General features: G+C 44.9%; 1 protein-coding gene across 2 annotated transcripts in view; it reads left to right on the top strand.

Moving 5' to 3' along the window:
- Nab2 (Nuclear polyadenosine RNA-binding 2) overlaps positions 1 to 19,888 on the top strand; it is a 156,100-nt gene that overhangs the window by 111,027 nt on the left and 25,185 nt on the right. For both annotated transcript variants that reach the window (XM_050172740.3, XM_050172738.3), the window contains 3 exons: positions 3,446 to 3,593; positions 6,818 to 6,951; positions 18,688 to 18,767. In XM_050172740.3, coding sequence (XP_050028697.1) covers positions 3,446 to 3,593; positions 6,818 to 6,951; positions 18,688 to 18,767 — 362 coding nt within the window. The remainder of the gene's footprint in view (positions 1 to 3,445; positions 3,594 to 6,817; positions 6,952 to 18,687; positions 18,768 to 19,888) is intronic.

Below are 19,888 nucleotides of genomic sequence, written 5' to 3'. Positions count from 1 at the left end.
GACACATTTTTTCGTGTTTTTATATGTAGAATTCTGGCTATATCGTACTATTTCGCGGTCACTACGCTATTCGATATATCAAGGTTCGACTGTCCGCTGTTATCCGTAATATCTTGATGTGTTCCGCAACCTTTGCTTTAGTTCATCAAAGTTAAATATCAATCAATAATCAATTAAATATCAATAGCTTATCAACATAGAATGGGCACTGTTCATGGAAAAGCGGTTCTTTTTGTTTTGGCCACATTTAGCTGGCACATTCAGTATTTAATTTAATTGCGGTTCCTATTAAACCCATATGGGTTACCTTTGTAGCTTCATGCTACAGTAGGGTGTATGAAAATTTTTCGCTGTCATGAATTTTGCTCGCTTTGTCGGCTTCCGCAGAACTGATCAGCCATAACCTAATAGTGTTCTGCAAAGTCAAATAAGGAACACCTTTTTTTCATGTGCCTGTATTTCTCTCACATTGACCTTTACTAAGCTGCTCCAAAATCCATATTTACTGCTCAAAAACGGACAATTCATGCTGCGAACTTGTTCCAAAGGCGCCTGATTTGCTGCTCCAAGAGCTGCTTGAAAACTTCCTTGGCTGCTTCCATCCCTGGTGGTAGATATCCAGCTAGATGGACATTCAGACTTGTGGCGGATGTTCCACAGATATCCGTGGTTACTTGGTATAGGATGTCATTGTCACTGGGAGGACTCACTTCATGAAACGAAAGGCTTGACTTATTGCCGGAAGGGCTGTTAGACTGCAGCAGAAGTGCGACTGTCGCTAATTTTCGCATGTTCTGAAGGGCAAGTCCACATGTAAAGAACTACTGATATATTTGATATGTTGACTACTTTTCCCGGAATTAATCCAGTTCGTTTAAACAGGTTTGACTGTGTTTCATTGAAAGCTTTGTGTTTACATTTTCAGCAATAAAATAAATTTGTCACCATAGCTCTTCCAGGCATTGCGTATTTTGCTTGCTTTCTGCCCAGGGGGGCAATAGACAGTGTAGTGAGTCCCTAAGGCAGTAATATTGATGCGCACCGTATTTACTCGCATGCGCGCAACCTTTCCACCAATTTGCAATGAGTTGAAGTGGGGGGGGGTATCCAAGCACAATGTTCCTTTTTTTTTTTTTGCTCGTGGAATACTTGCACCACTTAATCTTTAGTTTCAAAGCTGCAGTTAAATAAGTCATCCGTTGCAATCATTTAAGGGGGGACATTGGTTGCGTAGATAACTTTGTCATTTCTTAATCAAATCTGATAAAACTGCATACACTCATTCAGTGTTTCGTGTTGATTTTAAATATCTAATTATATTTTGCATATAGTACATAGTAGTTGCTGAGATAATAATTACCTTCTATTGTTTGACGAATCAATTAAAATTTACCTGCTACAGGTAAAGTTGCAAACAACATATGGTTGGATACTCGAGTGAATTAGAATGGTAACACTGAAAACAGATTCGAAATTGAACAATTACTTGTCATTTTACAGCCCATTGAAGTTCTGTGTTCACAGTATCAGTAATAAGAGCAAATGTATATGCAAATAAACAAAATTTGGAGCTGAAAATAAAAAAAGTCTGCTCTCAGCGTTCCATTCTCAATACATTTATAGCTTTGTGCTGCAAAAGAAATAATAGCTCTAGCTGTTCTAGATTCAAAGATATTGATACAGCAAACACGCAAAGTGACCAAAAGCCATGTTGTGAGAAAAATCAGAAAAAAGAAATACTTTGCTCAGTGCAATGCCGAGGCGTTGCTACTTACATATTTGCACTCAGAATCGACTCGTAAGCCTTGTAATAATCTGCTTGCAGCACCTCAAGCTTCATGTATTTAGCTTCATATATATAAAAAAAGTTACAGGTGTATTAATGTTGTCACAAACAGGCAAGCGAAAAGTTTGTAATGAGAAAAACAGACAGCTTGATTTATTCAGGAATATTATGAAGTATTTACATGTTATTAGTTAACAGGCTAATATGCCCCTAGCATGTGCCCCAGCATGTATGCCCTAGTGTGAAACGTTTGTTATCTAAAAAGAAAAAAAAAAGTGTTTGCTGATTACGGGTGCTCCGCATTTTGCACGCTGCGAGGTTGTTCACGAGGAAGGGGGTGCACGTTTGGCCGCTGCTCCGCGCCAATGCGACATCGCTGCAGATTGCACACGAGATGACTATCTCTATGGGGAGACTGCAGTCACATTCACCTTTGCCCGCTGGCGCACCACAACTTGCGTTTTACACAAAACTGCAGAGAATCGCGGCCTACGATAAGGAAGCACGTCTACCACGCATCCGAGCCAGCCGCGGCCGCATCAGCGTGAGCGACAAAATCAGATTTTCATTTAGTAGCCGGCATTGAAGCAAAGTGTTGCCATTTTTCCTGTGCCTTCTTCACTTTCTCCAAATCATAGGGTCGCATTACTAGTGCTGGAATGTTGCATGAGCACCAGCCGCTGCCAAAAGCGCTTTCATCTGCTAAGCCTATTCCGCAGTCACGCGGGTAGTCTCCGGCGGGGCTCGGCATGGGTAGCTAACTATTGCCGGCATCTTCCAAAGCTATGGCGCACTTTTGAAAGTTTAAAACTCCTCATTTCTTCTTTTTAACGAATTTATGCCTTCTAGCAAACTGAATTTGACATCGTTTTGTGTCGAGTTTCGCACGTGCAAGCAGGCGACGGCAAAAATCCACCGATGGCATGGCGTTATTACGGTCATGTGCCTCAGTCGACGAATAGAATTTTGCATGGGGACTACATTTTTACAGGCCTTTTCTTCATAGCCGTTCACCGTGCAGAGTAGCGGTGGCACGAAAACTAAACGAGAAGAGTTGCTCTTTCAAACAAGACCAAGATGGCTGCAATCGGAAACTCAGAATGGCAAATGCGCGTCACGGAAAAAGGCGCTTTTTTGCACGTTCGTCAGTAAAAATACAGCTCGCAGACGCGACATAAAACGTCCTTACAACCAAAATATCCAAGATACGTGAAAATTTCTGAGATTATGCATCAGACACTGTAGAATCCAAAAATAATGTTTTCAAAAAAGTGACTTTTTTGTGATTTTTCAGTCTCTAAGACCTGTGTCTCCCCTTAAAGTTTCAAATATTTGTGAGACATGAGTAAATAGGATAATCTTTCTGTTACATTTTGGGCGTGGTGATCTTTTCAAACTCCAGTGCTGAGCAGCTCTTGCTGTGCCTTTTGCATTTTGGCACGTAATTGTGGAACAAGTTGAGAGTTTCTCTAGCAGAATTCTCGTTTGTAGTTAGCTCGCGTGTCACGTTTTCAGAAATCAGTGGTCAAAAGTAGACTTGGACACAAGAACACGTACGACAGGATGGCATCATATTTTGCGTCGTCGGATTTTTAAAGAGGTTTCTTCCCCTTCTTCGTTTTTCTTTGCTTCAAGGGAATGTGAATGTGTGTGGTGCAGAGCTGATGGAGGAGGCCTGTGTAGTGGAAGAAGAGGAAGCCATGGCAGTGGACAGTGGGGCCCCCCAAATCCTGGAGAAGTGTCGCTACTGGCCCGCCTGCAAGAACGGTGACCGCTGCCCCTTCCACCACCCGAGCGTGCCTTGCAAGTGAGTTCCCTACACCCCCAGAGCGGACACCACCGGTCTGTTTTTGTTTTTCTCAGCTCGCCCAAGGTTTGCACCCACTGCAGATTGCCTCCAAGATAGGGTGTGTGGGCCACGTATGCACTTAACTTCGCTGATAGGCCATGCGCTGCCATGGCCAGGCTAGGGGAGAAGACGCAGACTAAGTTATAGTTTTGAAAAAGTTTAAAATACCATATAAACCCTAATATACAACGAGAATATAGGTCAACTCCTTAACTTGAAGGGAAATATGTAAAAAAAAAAAAGATTGTCGGAACGCATTCATTTTCATAATGCCACTGCAGCTTTGCAGCGAACTGACTGCGCTGTCGGCGGTAGTGATTGCGCACAAAGCTCCCACAGGAAATCCATAAGTGCATCCTCAAGCTCAGGATGCACTGCTCGACACCAATGAACTAACATTGCTAGCATGCTGACAGTGTTCCTTTCTGTGCCTTCCAGTGTTGCACATGCTTTTTTTTTTTTTTTTTTTGCAGAAATGCCAAACTGGCACTCATTGGCCATGTTGCCATTCGCTTCTGGGAAGTCTGAAAATTTCACTGATAACTGGCTCCACACGCCACTAGTTATCAGTCACCAGACAAAAAACAAATCCCACAAGAGTCCAGTTGTAAGAATGCACGCAAGGCGACGCAGCAACAAGAAAAGAAATATTAGCAGTCACATTCGAATATCGATACAGGTTTGAGTATGCTAGAACTCTAGAACTGGTACAGCGCAATGTACAAAGGAAGAAACAAGCCGAGTATGCATTCACCAGGATTCACGCCATAGGTTGCCAGAAGGTGACTCACATTCTGCTAAAGACTGCTGCGTAAAATGAGGGGTGACTTTAGCCTTCTTCTTTTAAAAAAAATATCCCAACTTATATTCCGGTTTATATGGTAGTTCATTACGTCAAGAATTTCTTTATACAGTTAAACCTCGATACAGTCAACTATTGTTAATTAACTCCTTTCCTACTGTGTCCATTTGGCATCGTTAGCATGTTAACAATGGTTTGAAAGGCCCCTTTTGAGACCGTCCATGCCGCTGAAGGACACACTGCACTGTCGGATGGAAGGAGAACTATATGTTTGTTCTCTAAGGAGTTTGCTGTTTTTACTGCCAGGCAGTCATTTTTGAACTCGCTCCGAAGTGTTGCGATCATTAAGAGGAAGCTTTAGCTCGGGTGCTCCTATCTAAATACATGTAAAAGGAGAATTTGTTTTTCTCAGCAACCACTGCACCAAATTTGACGTGGTTTGTTGCATTTAAAAGGAAAACTTAAAATCTAGTGACTGTTGGTTTCCATTTTTCTATTTAGGTCCTCAAGTTTTCTTAAAATAATGGCAGAAATTGAAAATTTTCGAAAAACAAAGCTATAAAGTTTACAACTCTAACTCGGCAACGAGAAATGATAATACCATTCGGTGAGTTGCATCTGGTAGTAGATCTAAAGCGGACAAAATTTGTGTGTTACACATGAATCTAAAAAAATTTAGTAATATGGAAATACAGCTTTTGCAGAACCCCTGTAAACAATGTAACAAATTCACGTAAGATATAAAATGACATATCGAATTTGTCCACTTTGAATGATCTAACGGAGGCCGTTTACAGAACCGTGATATCTGCTCTTAATGCAGGGCTATGAAATTGTAAACTTCGTGCTTCTATTTTTTCAAATTTTCGAATTTTTGAAAATCGTTTTAATAAAATTCAAGACCTAAATCGAAATACCGCTTCCAACAGTCACTAGAATTGAACTTTCTCTCTCAAATGCAACAAATTTCATTAAAATCGGTTGTGGGCTTCTCACACCCATGCTCTTGGGACAGAGGAATGACAACACAGTAGTGCAAACAATCACAAGGGCATTTATTGCACCTTTCATAGATCAATGCCCGCTAGCCGAGTTGCTATCCACAAAACATGCCGATAGGCACGCGACAAATCTGGAAGTCCGACTCACCGTGACCGGATAATGAGCGAATATATTCGCCCCATGCTGGATCCCAACGCCTGGTCGTTCGCGCTTACGGTCACGCGAACGGTGGCGTGTTTGAACGAGGCCACGCGAGACGGTCTCGCAGAAGCATATGGATTGGCGCACGCGCGGCACGTCCGCGCTGCTTGCCGTTCCCGAACCAAAGAGGAAACGTGTTCTCCCCTGCACCCTCAAGTAACCCCGCCGTGAGGCGGCGTTAGCAGCGCAACACTCGCGCCATCTCTCGTACTGCGCTTCAACCACACCGACCACCGTGAGCCCCAGGCCACGCGGCGAAGCCGCACTGCAGGAGACGGAAGCTATGCGGGAAAAACAACATATCAGGGGACGCGTGGGAGTCGCGCATCCCCACACGGTTCAGGGGTTATCTCAGAAAAACTTTTTGCGTTTTACATGTATTTGAATAGGTCATGTCAGAGTTGGGCCCGAGCTAAAGCTTCCTCTTAAAGTAGAAAGCAGAAATGGCCGTCCACTACCGATTGTTTGAAATGCCACTTTGGAGACCTTCCGCGCCGCTCAGGGACACACTGTGTCATCGGACGTGAAGAACTATGCATTCTACGCTCGTTATAATGTACCTGTGTACAAGAGGCTTTCGGATATACCAGAACATATTTCAGCCTTAGTTTGTTCTACCTATTTTATTAATGCAACAAAGTGCTTGAGTGCTGGGTGAGAGCTTTGGTTGGGATCGAATTAACCGAGAAGTCTAATTAACCGGAGTTGAATTAATGGAGTTCTACTGTGTAACAGACTTCAATATGAAGAGATTCTCAGTATAATGAAGTATTTCACTTTTTGATAACTTCTTGTCCATAGAACACCATGTATTTAGAACCTCAATATAACGAAGTGTGTTTATACACGATTACAATATAACACCGCCGACACAGACGGTCAAGTGGTTCAATTACAAGCGGCTGTTTGAGAACACACCTCTCAAATTGTGCGCCACGCTACTAAGAGCGACTGCTGAAGCGGTGCAGCGTCATGTTCTGCATAAAGTCCAAGTGGGATAAGATCCTGTTGACTCCATGCAATGTTTGCTTTGGGCGTGAGTTAAAGCGTGCGAGGGGGATCCAAGAAGGATGGGGGCTTGATGAGTGCCATCTTACCATGCGAGCAAGGGGGTGGAGGGAGAAAAGTACACTACTTAGCAACTTGGAACAAATCCTGCTTGTCACGTTTTGTGCAGGGCATTCCCGAACTGCAAGTACCGAGACAAGTGCCTTTTCATCCACCCCAACTGCAAGTACGATGCCTTCTGCAAACGCAAGGACTGTCTCTTCACGCATGCAAGCCGGCGGAGCTTCGCCTGCCCACCGCCTGGTGAGCAACTTAGACATTTCCCAGTCGTGTGCTACTGATGCACTGTTCACAATTCAGACAGATAAGGTGTGACACAACTGAGACACTCAGAATGACTGACAACACACAAGACATGAGCTGTTTGTTCTTGATGGGGTGCCCTGTGCTCTGCACTGCCTCTTTAACCCCTTAGCCGTTTTATTATTTTGACAATTTCTGTGCCTAAACTGCTTTCTTTTTATTTGATGTTGAGTATTTTCCTTTTAAGAAGCAGGCTGTTGATGTTGAAAAAAAAAATTTAATTCAAGCACATACTAACTCAAATTAGCGTAGTAAAGTTTATTATTGCTCATGACAAAGGGGGCCTGCTGCCTGCTGGTAATCAACAATCAAAAACAGAGCAAGAGCGCAGTTAGGAAAGTTTCATCATTCTGACAGTGGTTTGATGCTAAATGGTAAGTCATTTCACCGCGGAAACTTCCGCAGTGTGCGATACACCTCAAAACGAGGAATCACCCAGAGTGACTTATTATGCCTCTTGCACCAGAAGCGTGTTTCCTTCTTCAGATTCTGTCCCTTGCCTCCAAGCTTCTTGCAGCAAGGGAAGCATTTCCGGGTTGGCGCTGCTTTGTTTTAAGTAGGGAGAATGTAAACCAGAAAGTGCCACTCCTGCAGTCGTACGGGGTCAAGCCCATCAGATCGCCGGCCGCGCCTCGGCTTTCACAAAGGATTGACGTACCTATTGAGGAGGGCTTCAGTAAGGGCAAGGCGGTAGTCAGGGTGGCTCATCTTCCCTCCATCTTTGTGGTACAAGACAAATGAGTTGAATGTAGCTTGATCAAGCAAGTGGCAAAAAAATCTTGTAATATATCTTCTGCCACTTTCTGGTGACAGGGTAGTTGGCCAGCATCTGATCCGACTTCTCAATGCTACCTGTCGTGTGATTGCAGTCCCTCGCAATGCTTGGCTTTGTGACTGCTCGTCCTTTCGAGTCTTTGAACGTCTCCATGCTTGCACTGTGCACTGCGCTCATGACAGTCGCTATCTTTTTGTCACGTCATTGGAGGGTGACACGTTTACCCCGCTGGGATGCCTGCACCTCTCCTTTCTTCAACTTCTGTGTTAGGATGCCAGCAGCATGTCTTTTCTCTGTAGACATCCGTGCGGTATTGAAGGAGGATTTTAACGAGCTCCGGTGATGTGTAGAAGTTATCGATGGTCAGGCAGTAATCCTTGCCGAGCAAGGACTTCACGTAGTGAATGATACCCTGGTCCATCGGCTGAAGGGCACATGTAGTGTTGGGCAGCCAAAAATCTACCTTGACGCTCTTCAGTTCTACTGTATAGTTACGTGCACTGCAGTTGTCAACAAGCATAATTATATTGTGGTCCTTTGACGTGAAGTGCAGGTCTAACCGCTGCAGCCAGTCTCGAAAAATGTCCCGAGGTCATCCAAGCCTTCCTCTTCGCTCTGTACTCGACAGGAAGGCTTTTGATGTTTTTAAAACAACGTGGCTTATGCGCCTTCCCAATGACAAGTGGCAAGCCAGTCATATTGGCGGCAAGAAGCATAGTTATCCTTTGCTTGCACTTCTTGCCACCAATGCACGGGTCACCTTTGAAAGTCACCGTCTTGTCGGGCAGAGCTCTGAAAAATAGAGCAGTTTCGTCTGCATTGAACACGTCACTTGGTTCATATGCGGCGATGTGCTGAAGCAGCTTCACATTTTTCCACTGGGTGGTCATGCTTTCATCAACGCTGGCCTTTTCGCCGCAGACACTTCTGAAGACAAGTTCGTGTCTCTCCCGAAACCTCGCGAACCACCCTTCTGAAGCTCTGAACGATTCAATGTTCATCATTGCAGCCTACTTCTCACCTTGTGCCATGATGAGAGGTCCGCTCAAAGGCAGATGCGCGTTGCGACAGTCATTAACCCACTGGAGCAAAGCTTCTTTGAGCTGGGGATGAGCTGCCGTTTGCAACCGCTTGTTTGACGCATGAAACTTCTCGTTTTCGAAGGCTTAAAGAATCTGTTGTTCATTTTTCACGTACGTTCCCAATGTGCTCCGCTTCATGTTGTACTTGGTACTAACGTGCTGACGGGATTCGCCGTTTTTCAAAGCCTGCAAAATTTCCACCTTAGTCGCCAAGTTCTTGGCTTCGTACTTCCGCCGCTTTGCCGGCGTTGCCATTCTCTGTATTGCACGATGGTGGTGGCATGCAAAACATGGGCACAACGAAAAAAGAAAACTCCTCAAGAAGAGATGATGCCGACTCGACAACACAAGGGAAAATGGCGTCGAAGGCGCAGTAGAGTGAAGAAAGAAGACACTTACGTTTGGTGACGCTGCGATCGCCCCCTCTAATTGATGACGATGGCGATGCCTCTCAGGTTTCGGTTTCACTCCAGTGGTGCCCGCGCTGCTTTGCTACATTTTCGTGGAGCGGTAGCTGTCAGCGTTTGTCCGAATTAAGCAGTGCGGGGCTGAATTCTGACGAATTAACGAAGGTTTGGTCCCATAGACTAACATGCACTTAGGCGGGGACCAATAGAGTCGTTCTAATTTCTTAATTAACAGATGTCGAATTAACAAGGCTTTACTGTATTTACATCCAGAGGGTGCCACTGTTCAGCCACTTAGGTGGAGGTGTTTAGCACACCCTACAACACTGAAGTATGGTTGTTTCAAAAATAAGCATGGTGTTTCTGTCACACTTAGTGCTACCTGTCCAAACAAGGCAGAGCAGGCAGAGCCAAACTTTTGTTTATGAAGCATCAGCAATGCCTCTGGTGACAGGGCTTGGAAGATGATCAGTAGGTGATGCTTGCGATAGTTGCACACCTTCGTTTGGTCTTGTCAACATAACTACTAACCACTCTATACAGTAGACCTATTAATTTGGCCCTGGCTAATTTGATTTCTTAATAATAATTCGATCCCGACCAAAGGCCTTGGCTGGCGCCCATGCATTTCTATGGGGCCAATCTTTCGTTACCTTTATCTTAAAATTGGCCTTCACCGGACAATTCGTGCTTCACTATTCAGCAAGCATGTGCTCAACTCGTACGGTAACCCTGCTAGCAACCCCTTCAGTGGCAGTATCCATCTCGGCGAAGTGTGGGTAGAATGAACGTGTTGAACACAGGTAATCGCCAGTCAAAAATGCCTATTTTAGGTCTATCCTAGAAAGATTTTCAAGCAATAATTGTAGCTCACGATGTCTGATTACAAAATTTACCCAAATCTAATGGGCATTCGTTTTTTTTTTAGGAAATTGGGCCGGAAATTGCCTGCAAATCGAGACACTAAGCCAAAGCTGCCTTTGCAGTGTTTGTATGCTTTACCAAGGGGTGAGATTCCTGCGCCACCAAACACAGAGAAGTGACCGAAATCGCGCCACGCTGCGCCAGAACGGCTTCGGCTGGTGTGTTCCGGCAGCGGCCGCGAACAGCAAGCGGATTCGTTTTCCAAAAAAGAGTGTAGCCGTTTACATTCCGCACGCCGCGCGACGGTGCCTCCCACAGAGTTTCTCGTAATTTTCGCGCTTGTAACACTGAACTCTTTGGCACTTCCAGCAAGTGGCCGGCATGCGCACCGCCATTCCCGGCTGTCATCGCTGCTATTGGAACGGCCAGGGCGGCTTTACTTAGAGCGTAATAGAATACAGTTGCGCAGGCCGAGCAGCGCGGTGCTTCCTAGCTGAGGTGAAAAACAATGAAAAGTAGACTGAAGGTGCTCTGAGCGAACTAGAACCTTCCTTAACTGTTTTTCCCTCACGTCCAGTACTTCATTGTCTTGTTGCCACTTTCGCTTCTGGTTTTGCTCTTGTACCTTTGGCATGAATAGAAATGGGTACCGTAATGAACTCCTTTTATGCGTAATTACATTGAACGACTGATTTTTCAGACGTGTCCGATAATTAGACGCCTTTGCGGAACTGCCACATAGCACATAGACTCAACGTATAAAAACGTCTGGAATTTCAAAACTTTTCGCTGCCCGATTTTCCAGACTTTTTTGCCGTGACTGCAAGTCTGAAATGGCAATAATCGAAGCCACTGCCATTTGAATTATATGGCATCCTCGAACCGGTACTCTCACATGCCAATTGGCAAATCACCACCGTGGGAGTGCGAGGTCTATCTTCTGCAGACGTTCGCTGTCAAGCTTCTTGCTGTTTGGGGCCGTTGTTTTCATTGAACGAATTTGCTGCTGTCACCAATGGCACTGCCTCCACCTTTGTAATCCTGACTGATTGCTTCAAAGCGCAGAAACATGTCACACTGCTTAATGCTGATTTCTGAAAGTCAGCTTTGCCTCAATGCAGTATTGTTACGCGGTCAAGCATACTCTTTATATTGCGGTGAAGCATACCAAGATTGTAAAGGGGCAACTGTCACGGGGCATTGCATGTATTCCTTGATTATATTCACAGGCACCTGCCATCTCCTGTTGAAGTATGAGCTACGATACGCCTAATAAGTTTACTGGCCTCCAGAGCTATATTGTGCACGTCTGTGACGATTTGAGCTTTTGGGGCAGTTAATTTTTCCAGATGTTATCGCAGTTTCTAGGGAGTCCAAAAAATTTGACGCTGACTGGTAGCTAGCTCCTAAGCATGGAGTAGCTCCATGTGTACGTTTACATGTCTGTATTAAGCCATTGTTACAAATGTTCTCTGTGTAAGGGGATCGGGGGTGAGAGGTACGGGAATCGATACCCCGCACCTCCACCAATTGTAAAGGGGGGTTTATTCGGCTCGTAGGGCGCAGCCAGCGAACGAACTGGGTACGAGCCACGCAATGGCAACGGGGCTTTTCAGCCTGCCGATCTTCTTCGTCACATCTGTTTCACCTAAACTGTAAACGAAATAATGCCTTGGAGTAGTCTTGAACGCTTTGCTTTTTAATTTACGCTGGTAGTGCCTTCATGTCATGATTTCCTTTGTAGAGTGAAACCACCTCATAAAACCATACCTAGAAAGAGAATGATAAAGTATGTGGCTATATGCTAATTAAACAAGTTGGGGCTAACTAGAACGCATTCTTTCCAATGTTTTCGCCAATATCACATGTAATGTTGACATAATTTTCGCTTCAAGCTTAGTGTGAGGCCTATGCCACCTTTGTTAACCAGATAATTAGCGGTGTGAGATCATGCTAGTGAGTTATTACTTGAGAAAGGTATTCTACTTTGTGATTTCTTATTCACTTTTCATTTGTTCGTGATGGTATGTCTGCTTACATACAAAGGTGTAGCATTAATTACATTATGGAAATTAAGTGCTCGCCAAAGCTTTGATTTTGTGCAATGCAATATAATCCTGCATTAGGGAGGCACTTGCTGCAGCACGTTCAGCGGGCGGGTGGCTCTGTCCTCAGGGCCGGTATAATTTAAGACTATTACAATCTGTTTTTGGGCCCGTATGGGAGAGGCCTGAGCCATTTTGACCTATCACATAGGGCTAATGGTGCATTTGGAATAAAAACAGATTGGAATAGTTTTAAGGTATACCGGCCCAGGGTCGATTGCAGCTTTCTGAGTCTACGGTGACATATGGAGACCCAGAAATGATGTTACCGTGTCGACTAGACTGCATAATTTGAGAATATTTTCCACTATCATCATGTACGTAGGTGCTGTAATTATGTATTCTTCCCAATCTAGTCAATTGTAGTATCACCAATTTTTCCAGCTTTACACGAAAGCATGCGCGTTGCCACCGCTCGGCCCACTCTTCCATATTCTAGTACGCCATTGCTAAAAAGTGCCCTTTCACCGCCCCGCATTCTCATTGGCTTGCCGCAAGGCGAAACTATTTCTATTATGTAGAAATGGCTTTCATTAAACCACAGTAGTTCATAACTCTGACTTCTCCTTACGGTCTGTTGGTGAAACGCATACCCAGACTTCACCCACACTGTCGATATAAAGAATGCCTTGGGTTACTTTTGGAAATTTTGGACTCACTATTGCAGAATGTATGTTTTTGGAGTTCTTACCAGCAATTAAAAATCTACAGGCACTCTACTAAAATTTGCTTGCACTGGACTTTTTCAGTATCAGGGTAATCTGCTTCAAAATTCCGCTTAAGACATAAGGGGGGATCCCTCCCGGTCTTTTGAACCGAAAATCAGCCCAAAATTCATGTTTTCAATTTTTTTTTCTGCATTCCTGACGCATTTCCGCGCCTATCTCCGAAATTTAGTCACAAGATACTGCGTAGTTCTTCTGTTATCATGATCTAAAGATGCGAATCTGCAAGCGTTGCTTTTTAAATTGGGGGCAAATCGCACCCGATTTTCGTCAAGCATAACTCGATAACTACGTGCTCTGCCAACGCCATTTTGGTATAATTCGAAAGCTCATGTTTCTGGCTTTGTTTATTCGTCAGTCGGCAACATTGCCAGTGCTGCGGTCATGAAAAAAACAATGGAAAAAGAAATTCGCAGTGCATATTGTTATTGGCCAGTTTGAGCATGTGACCAAGGTGACGAGTCATGATTGGCTCCAAGGACCACGAGCGCTCAAACAACTAAAACAGGTGCCATTTTGTCTTAGTCTCGTGACTGCAATGCTGGATATGCTGGAGGTCCGACAAAGTTTCGTTCCATGAATCATTATGGACGAAAGCGTACTACACGCAGTAAACTTCCGAAAGTGATTCCGCCATCGCAGTAGGCACAGGATACTCGGCAGCTCGCCGCTAAAGTCGTACCGCCACCGAATGTTGACGCCTCACTGTTTTGCCGGATCACGCATATCCACATGCTGGTTACACTTGAAAACACGGCTGTCGTAGCTGAAGAGGAAGTGGATAAGATAAGAGCACATAAGAAAGCTACGCTCGACAAGATTCCATCTCTGAGGGTCATGGAGCGAAAGATTCGGAGTTTTTGTTGAAGATCCGACCACCGATAGTGCAACAGCCTCGGTCGCGAAGCCCACTACTCCGTACATTGTCATCGGATTTGCAACAGTGAGTAGAATAGTAGTGAGTAGAATAAGAGTAGGGTAGTAGTGAGTAGAATAAGTAGAATAGTTTAGTAGATAGCTCACCTCCAAGCGAATTATGCAGTAAAGCTGAATTTCTTCAATTTCTGGAAAGGTATTTACTCTGCAAGAAAACTGAGTGTATATTTAAAACTAGCACGCTGAAATACATAAACTCAGTAAGTTTCATCAAAATCAACAAAGAATTAAAAGATAAAAATGTTTTCGGGCGCAGGGTCCCCCCTCAAGACAGTTGCAGTACAGCGCTCGTGTTGGTTTATTCTGTGTTCCATTATGGTTTCGAAATGCGCTGCCATGTTCCATATGCCATTATTCCACCAAAGTTCAGACTTGCCTGCTCCAAACTGCTTCAAGATGAAATTTTATCTGCTTGAAATTTCTCCAAAATTTAATTTAATTTGCTCCAAGCTGCTCGAAAATGCAATTTTGTCTGCTCCATACTGCTCCAAAACACAATACTTGCCTAACAAATTGCTCCATAATAACTTTGGGCAGTCCCACCCCTGTTTAGCGCAAGACACGGATGCATTGCGGTGACATTTGCAGATTTGTACTTTATTTAGGAGCTTTAATGTCCGTTCGATGTTATTTTCCTACCTTGGACACGAGAGTTTACATGCGTTTGATTAGAGATTGTACTAGAATCGGGCAAATACAGTCGAAACCACTTATAAAAATCCCAGATATAACAATCTGTCGCTTATAACGACCACATTTCACGGCATTTAAAATTTTCCAACCCTGCCTACTGAAACTTCGTCCACATATAATGAACATTTTCAAAAGCACAGTACTGTCACAACCGTCACATAGTAGTGATGGTGAAGAAAGCAGCAAAACTGGGAATGACGAAATTAGTGTTGTATTGGGCGAACCTGTGCCTTTGAAAACAGGCTACACTCAAAGAACGGTGATAGCAGCGAACACAGTCGGCTGTCGGCGAAAATCTTATCTGCCGGTCAAGCGCGTCTGCATGGGTCATACATGAGTCACCGAAGGTTCCAGAGTAATTGGTGGTGCCCCCGTGTCTTCCAGAAAACTCTACAGAATTTGTGTTGTACATGCAATCTGATTACACTAGCTTCGGGGACAACACACAACAGGTAGAAACATTCATGACATTCGAGAAACTTCTGATACATGCAGGCACGTCCTGCACTGAGCGATAGCATTTGTTAGACGGTCAAAAGTGGTCACCCAAAAAAGATAAACAAGTACACGAGTCACAACGAACGCTTCAAACCCGGTCTCTGTAAAAGGAAGGCATACGTGAAGTTCTGAAGCACGGAAGCACGATCGAACTGCGCGCACGGCAGCCTCCCCCCCCCCCCTGCTCACTCCAGTCCGACCGCGACGAAAATTTGAGATGGGCGAATGCCACGCGCAGGTTTCAGAAGCTGAGAGGACAGTCACTCACTTTCAACCGTGATAGGGTTACAGTGCTTTTAAGGCATGTCTCCAGTGTGCTTCAGCACAGGGTACCGCAGCCATGGCTTCCAATTTGAGAGGCAATGACAGCAGCGCACTAACACAGAGTTCACCATGTGCGCGCAGAATCTCGGAAGCTATGGCTGCGGTATTCTCGTTCTTGGACGATGTGGATTATTTCCACCAATTTGAACCAACAGCTGCTCAAGCATTGACGGTGATGTCCCTGCAGCACGACATGTCACTGCCCCACAAAGTTGCAAAGAGTCGGCTGTTACAGTTCGTCAACACTTCATTTACATTGTCGCTGATAATGGTTCACGATAGCGTTCTACCTTTCGAACTTCGAACTTTTTCGGCGCTAAGCAAGATAAATATGTAACTTTGTAGCTGCCGACATGCATGTGGCCTATGCCGCAGCTGCAAGGGCAAGATCTTTGCAAAGTGCAGGCATGCCGCGTTACTTTACGCTTCCAGGCAACTGGAATGCTTTGCTATCGTATGCGGAATCCACTCGTGTCCCACTGATAGTAAAATATATCGCAAGCTTTCGAAGAAAAATGGCAGCGGGTGTAGTTGTAGTTTCAGAATGGCGGACGATCAGAACTGGCCGGGCGTTGTTTCTAAGGCGCTGTGACGCCGCATTTCTTTGTTTAGGTGATGTTATAACATAAGTTGGCAGTTTGAGGCGATAGAGTGCCAGGAACAAAAATGAAGGTACTAAATATCCTTTTTTTCGGACCAAAGTGGTGTCTAATCGTAACGAACTAATGATACAACAACAACTTTTCACAGAACTCTCAAGTTCGTTATGAATAAGTTCGACTGTACTACCAAATGAATCAACGCAGGTGCATTTTGGCATTTTTTCCAAATCTTCTTTCATTCGACTTGTTGGATAATTCGATCAATTCCGCCAGTCTTGCCAGGGTCAAATTAATTAATTTTTCAGCTGCCTTTTCACGTAGTACGTGGGTTCTCAAAGTGGGTTCTGTGGAACCCATATGTTCCACAGGCCCCTTCTCGGGGTTTCGCAAGCCACTGATAAATTTTCCCTGGTTCAGCGCTCGTCGAGTGGCTAAGATGGCGGCGAAGACGGGGTGCACTCGATCCAAGGAACCTCCATCACCCATGCCCGAGTGTCAAAAAACACATCATAGTGCATGACAGAAACGCATGAATGGTGCAATAAATCCGCCAGCAGCTTGCAGCCACCAAGCCTCCGAAAACGGGCAGTGGACCTAAGCTTTTGCACTTGAATCTTGGAGGCCGTAACTTACCACCATGCGTATTTCTCCCGTTTGTAAACTGTCGCTGCTAGCGTGTGCACTGATTTATATGTCGCAGGATTAATAAGTAATAAATGCACGGCACAGCGCAACCCAGTTGGTTCTGTATGGCACAGTACGGTAGCTTGACGAGCGTTGAACACAGCAAATGCGCAATAGCAAAGAGCAAAAGGAAAGGGGCTAGCATCCAACCGAAACGAAGTGGCGAAATCCGCATTGCCACGGTCACAAGCGGAAACTATATGTGATATGTGACTGGCAGCAACGCCTGAACGCCTCATTGCCCAATTGAATACATTGAACATAATTGAATATAATTGAACATGCCTAATTGTGCCCTTGAAACCTTTATTCTTGTGTTTATCACCATGCATAACACCACGGTGGCAACTGGCTGCGTGTCTTCGTAAGTATGTAGTTGATATCCATGATCGCGTTGATAACCACCATGACTCCGTTCGCAGCAGTTGCGGCAAACAGTAGTTTTGTTTTGACTCGGTGCATGCGTCAGCCACGTGCCTTCAGAACTGCATAGTCGCCACCCATGATCGGGTCGATGGCGACCGCGGTTTCGTCTGCACTTGTTGCAGCAAAAGGTAGTTTCATTTTGATTTGGTATGTGCGTTGGCCGCCTGCCTTCAGAACCGCAAGGTCGCTGTCCGTGGTCTCCGTTCATGGTCGCGTCGCTACCAGCCGCGGTTTCATCCACAGCAGTTGCGCCAAACAGTAGTTTCACTTTGTCTCTGTTCCAAGCTGTCTGAGATGAAGAGCACCGGTTGCATTGCGATGAACAGATGATTTGTTGGCGACAAGTCGTCCACCATTGCGATGTTGGCGGCTGGCAACTGAGGAAAAAAATAATTGGGATGTGCGTGCAGTAGTGAAAAGCACGTCTCAGACGAAGACACATGGTGCAGCCGCGCTGCAAAGGAAGTCGCGAGGCTTTTGCCACTGCACATGCTAAGCAGTCACGATGATGGTAATTACAGCTTCCGCACTGCTATTGTGCAATATAGAAACATGATTTGACGATTCATTCAGTAAGTAAAGGCTTGCTGACATAGTAAGCATTTGTTTATTGTTTTCTTGACACCCTCAATAACTCGACATTTGGTTAATTCAGTTGTTGCTTTATTCAGTCCCATGAAATCCGAATTAACGAGGTTTTGCTGTATTCAACAAAGAGCTAGCACCTATTCTAAGACCTCTTGTAGATGTTACAAGTGTCCTTGTGCAATGAGCACCGAAAACTGTCATTCTTCTCGGCATGTATTAGTTGCAATGCTGTCTTGTCTTGGCTCATAACACTTGCACCCAGGGGAGGTATTTTGCGATGATCACTTTCGGTGATAGTGTCACTTAGGCGATAGTATCACCATCAGGTGCATGCTGACTGGCTCGTTGCACAAAATTGGATGAGGTGATCCGCTGGTTGAGCACAACATCACAAGAAGGCGATAGTATTGCCGAAGCGATCGTCACAGAATACGTCCCTAGCTTGGACCATGCGAGTTCCATGCTGCCGCCAAAGAAGCCTGCCCAACTCCACCGTTTGCCCAACTCCACCATTTGCCCAAAACATGTGCACTGTACTTAGCCTCTCTGTTAGAGGAGATGAAGGGGGGGGGGGGGGGGAGTGTTTCTTGGCACTTATGGAGCTTAGCAGAATTTCGTGGGACCAGCGTGTTTGAGAACCCCTGGTGTATTGCATAAAAAGGAGAGAAAGAGAGAGAGAGAGAAACAGAGCGAGCACCAGTTCTCAATAGCCATTTAACAGTGGCAAAAGGCAGTGATGATGTATGCTGCATCACACTACCTTGCACATTACTGGTGATTTGGATTGCAGCAAAGTTTAGTTACAATTTTCACTACGGCTAAGACATATTTAGGCACGAAACAAACACTGTAAGGACACATATATTAACCGTCTACATGTTTGCCTCTTGTGTCCCTTTAAAATGTGTGATTTTGGCATTGCTGTCGCTGACGTTCTGCTTTGCCTTTTCTTTTCCCCTGACAACAGTGGTGTCCTCCCCGTCGGTGCAGCACTGCAAATTCTACCCTCACTGCACCAACCTCAAGTGCCCGTTCTTTCATCCAAAGGTGAGGGCGATGTGCCCGATCAGTTTTTCACAATTTTCCCAGCTGCGTAATGCACTTCTTTTCCCTCCTTAGTGCACTTCTCGTCGACTTTTCAACAGCTTAAAAGGGGGGAGGCTACCCTCGGATACCAACTTTCTTGTTTATTGAGATATCTTAAGGAAATTTTCAGGATACACTCGTAGCAAAAGCATTAGTAAAACTACAAAATTTCATGCAGTTATGTTCACTGGTTCTTAAGTTACAGCAATATGTCAGAATGGTGCGTACGGTTTTCTCATTCCAGGCCTGGAGAATTTCAAAAGGTGCTGCTACTGTGAAATTCGCTATGATGATTCCCAGATGGATACCTCAGGGCAAGACAGAGCCCTTTTTTTTTAATTTCTTTGCTGAAAAATTTTAGCAGATCACCGAATTTAGTGTTGGTGATTAAGATTTTATCACTCAAATTTTGTATAAATACCACAAATCACAGACACAATATATAAAAAATGTGCTTGTCTTGCCCTCAAAAATTTATTCAGATACACAATAAAAAAAACTTATGGAAATCTGATGAACGGTTACAGAGATATGGCTGGAACAAGCAGCCTCACCAGCCAAAAAAAGTCATTCTGAGAAAATGAGCTTTGAAAGTTTTGAGCACATATATTGGTCTAAAATGACCCTGCAGCATAACTGCAGATGTCCTTAGGCACTCACTCCTTTGCCGCCTTTCCACCTTCTCTTGCGATGGCTTCTTGGCCCTTTTCAAGTGCAGAAAATCTTTCTCGGCTGCCCGTTGAATGGCCAGGTGTTTGCCCCACTGATGAACATAGCTCTTGGGTGGCCTTGTGGCAGCCAGCATTATATCTTAAAACTGCCTCATGCAGTGCTGTCTCAACAGCAATCAGCGACGCGTGCTGCTCTTTGGGCATCAGGGACCACAGCAGAGTGAAATGATTCTGATGCATTCTGCGTCTTTGCTGGCAGGCAGCGCTGCAGAAGAGACGCCTGTGAGAGGCGCTCATAAACAGGTAGCAGTGCTTCTGCGACATAGCCTGGAAGATTGTACCGATGCTTCAGAGGTGGCACACCATCACTCTTGCTGGCGTTATGACGACACCACGAGTCTACACTCTCGG

Source organism: Dermacentor andersoni, chromosome 3 (assembly GCF_023375885.2).
Source record: "Dermacentor andersoni chromosome 3, qqDerAnde1_hic_scaffold, whole genome shotgun sequence".
Taxonomy (NCBI): Eukaryota; Metazoa; Arthropoda; class Arachnida; order Ixodida; family Ixodidae; genus Dermacentor; species Dermacentor andersoni.
Note: the sequence above shows the minus strand (reverse complement) of the source record. Positions and strands in the feature narration are given on the sequence as shown.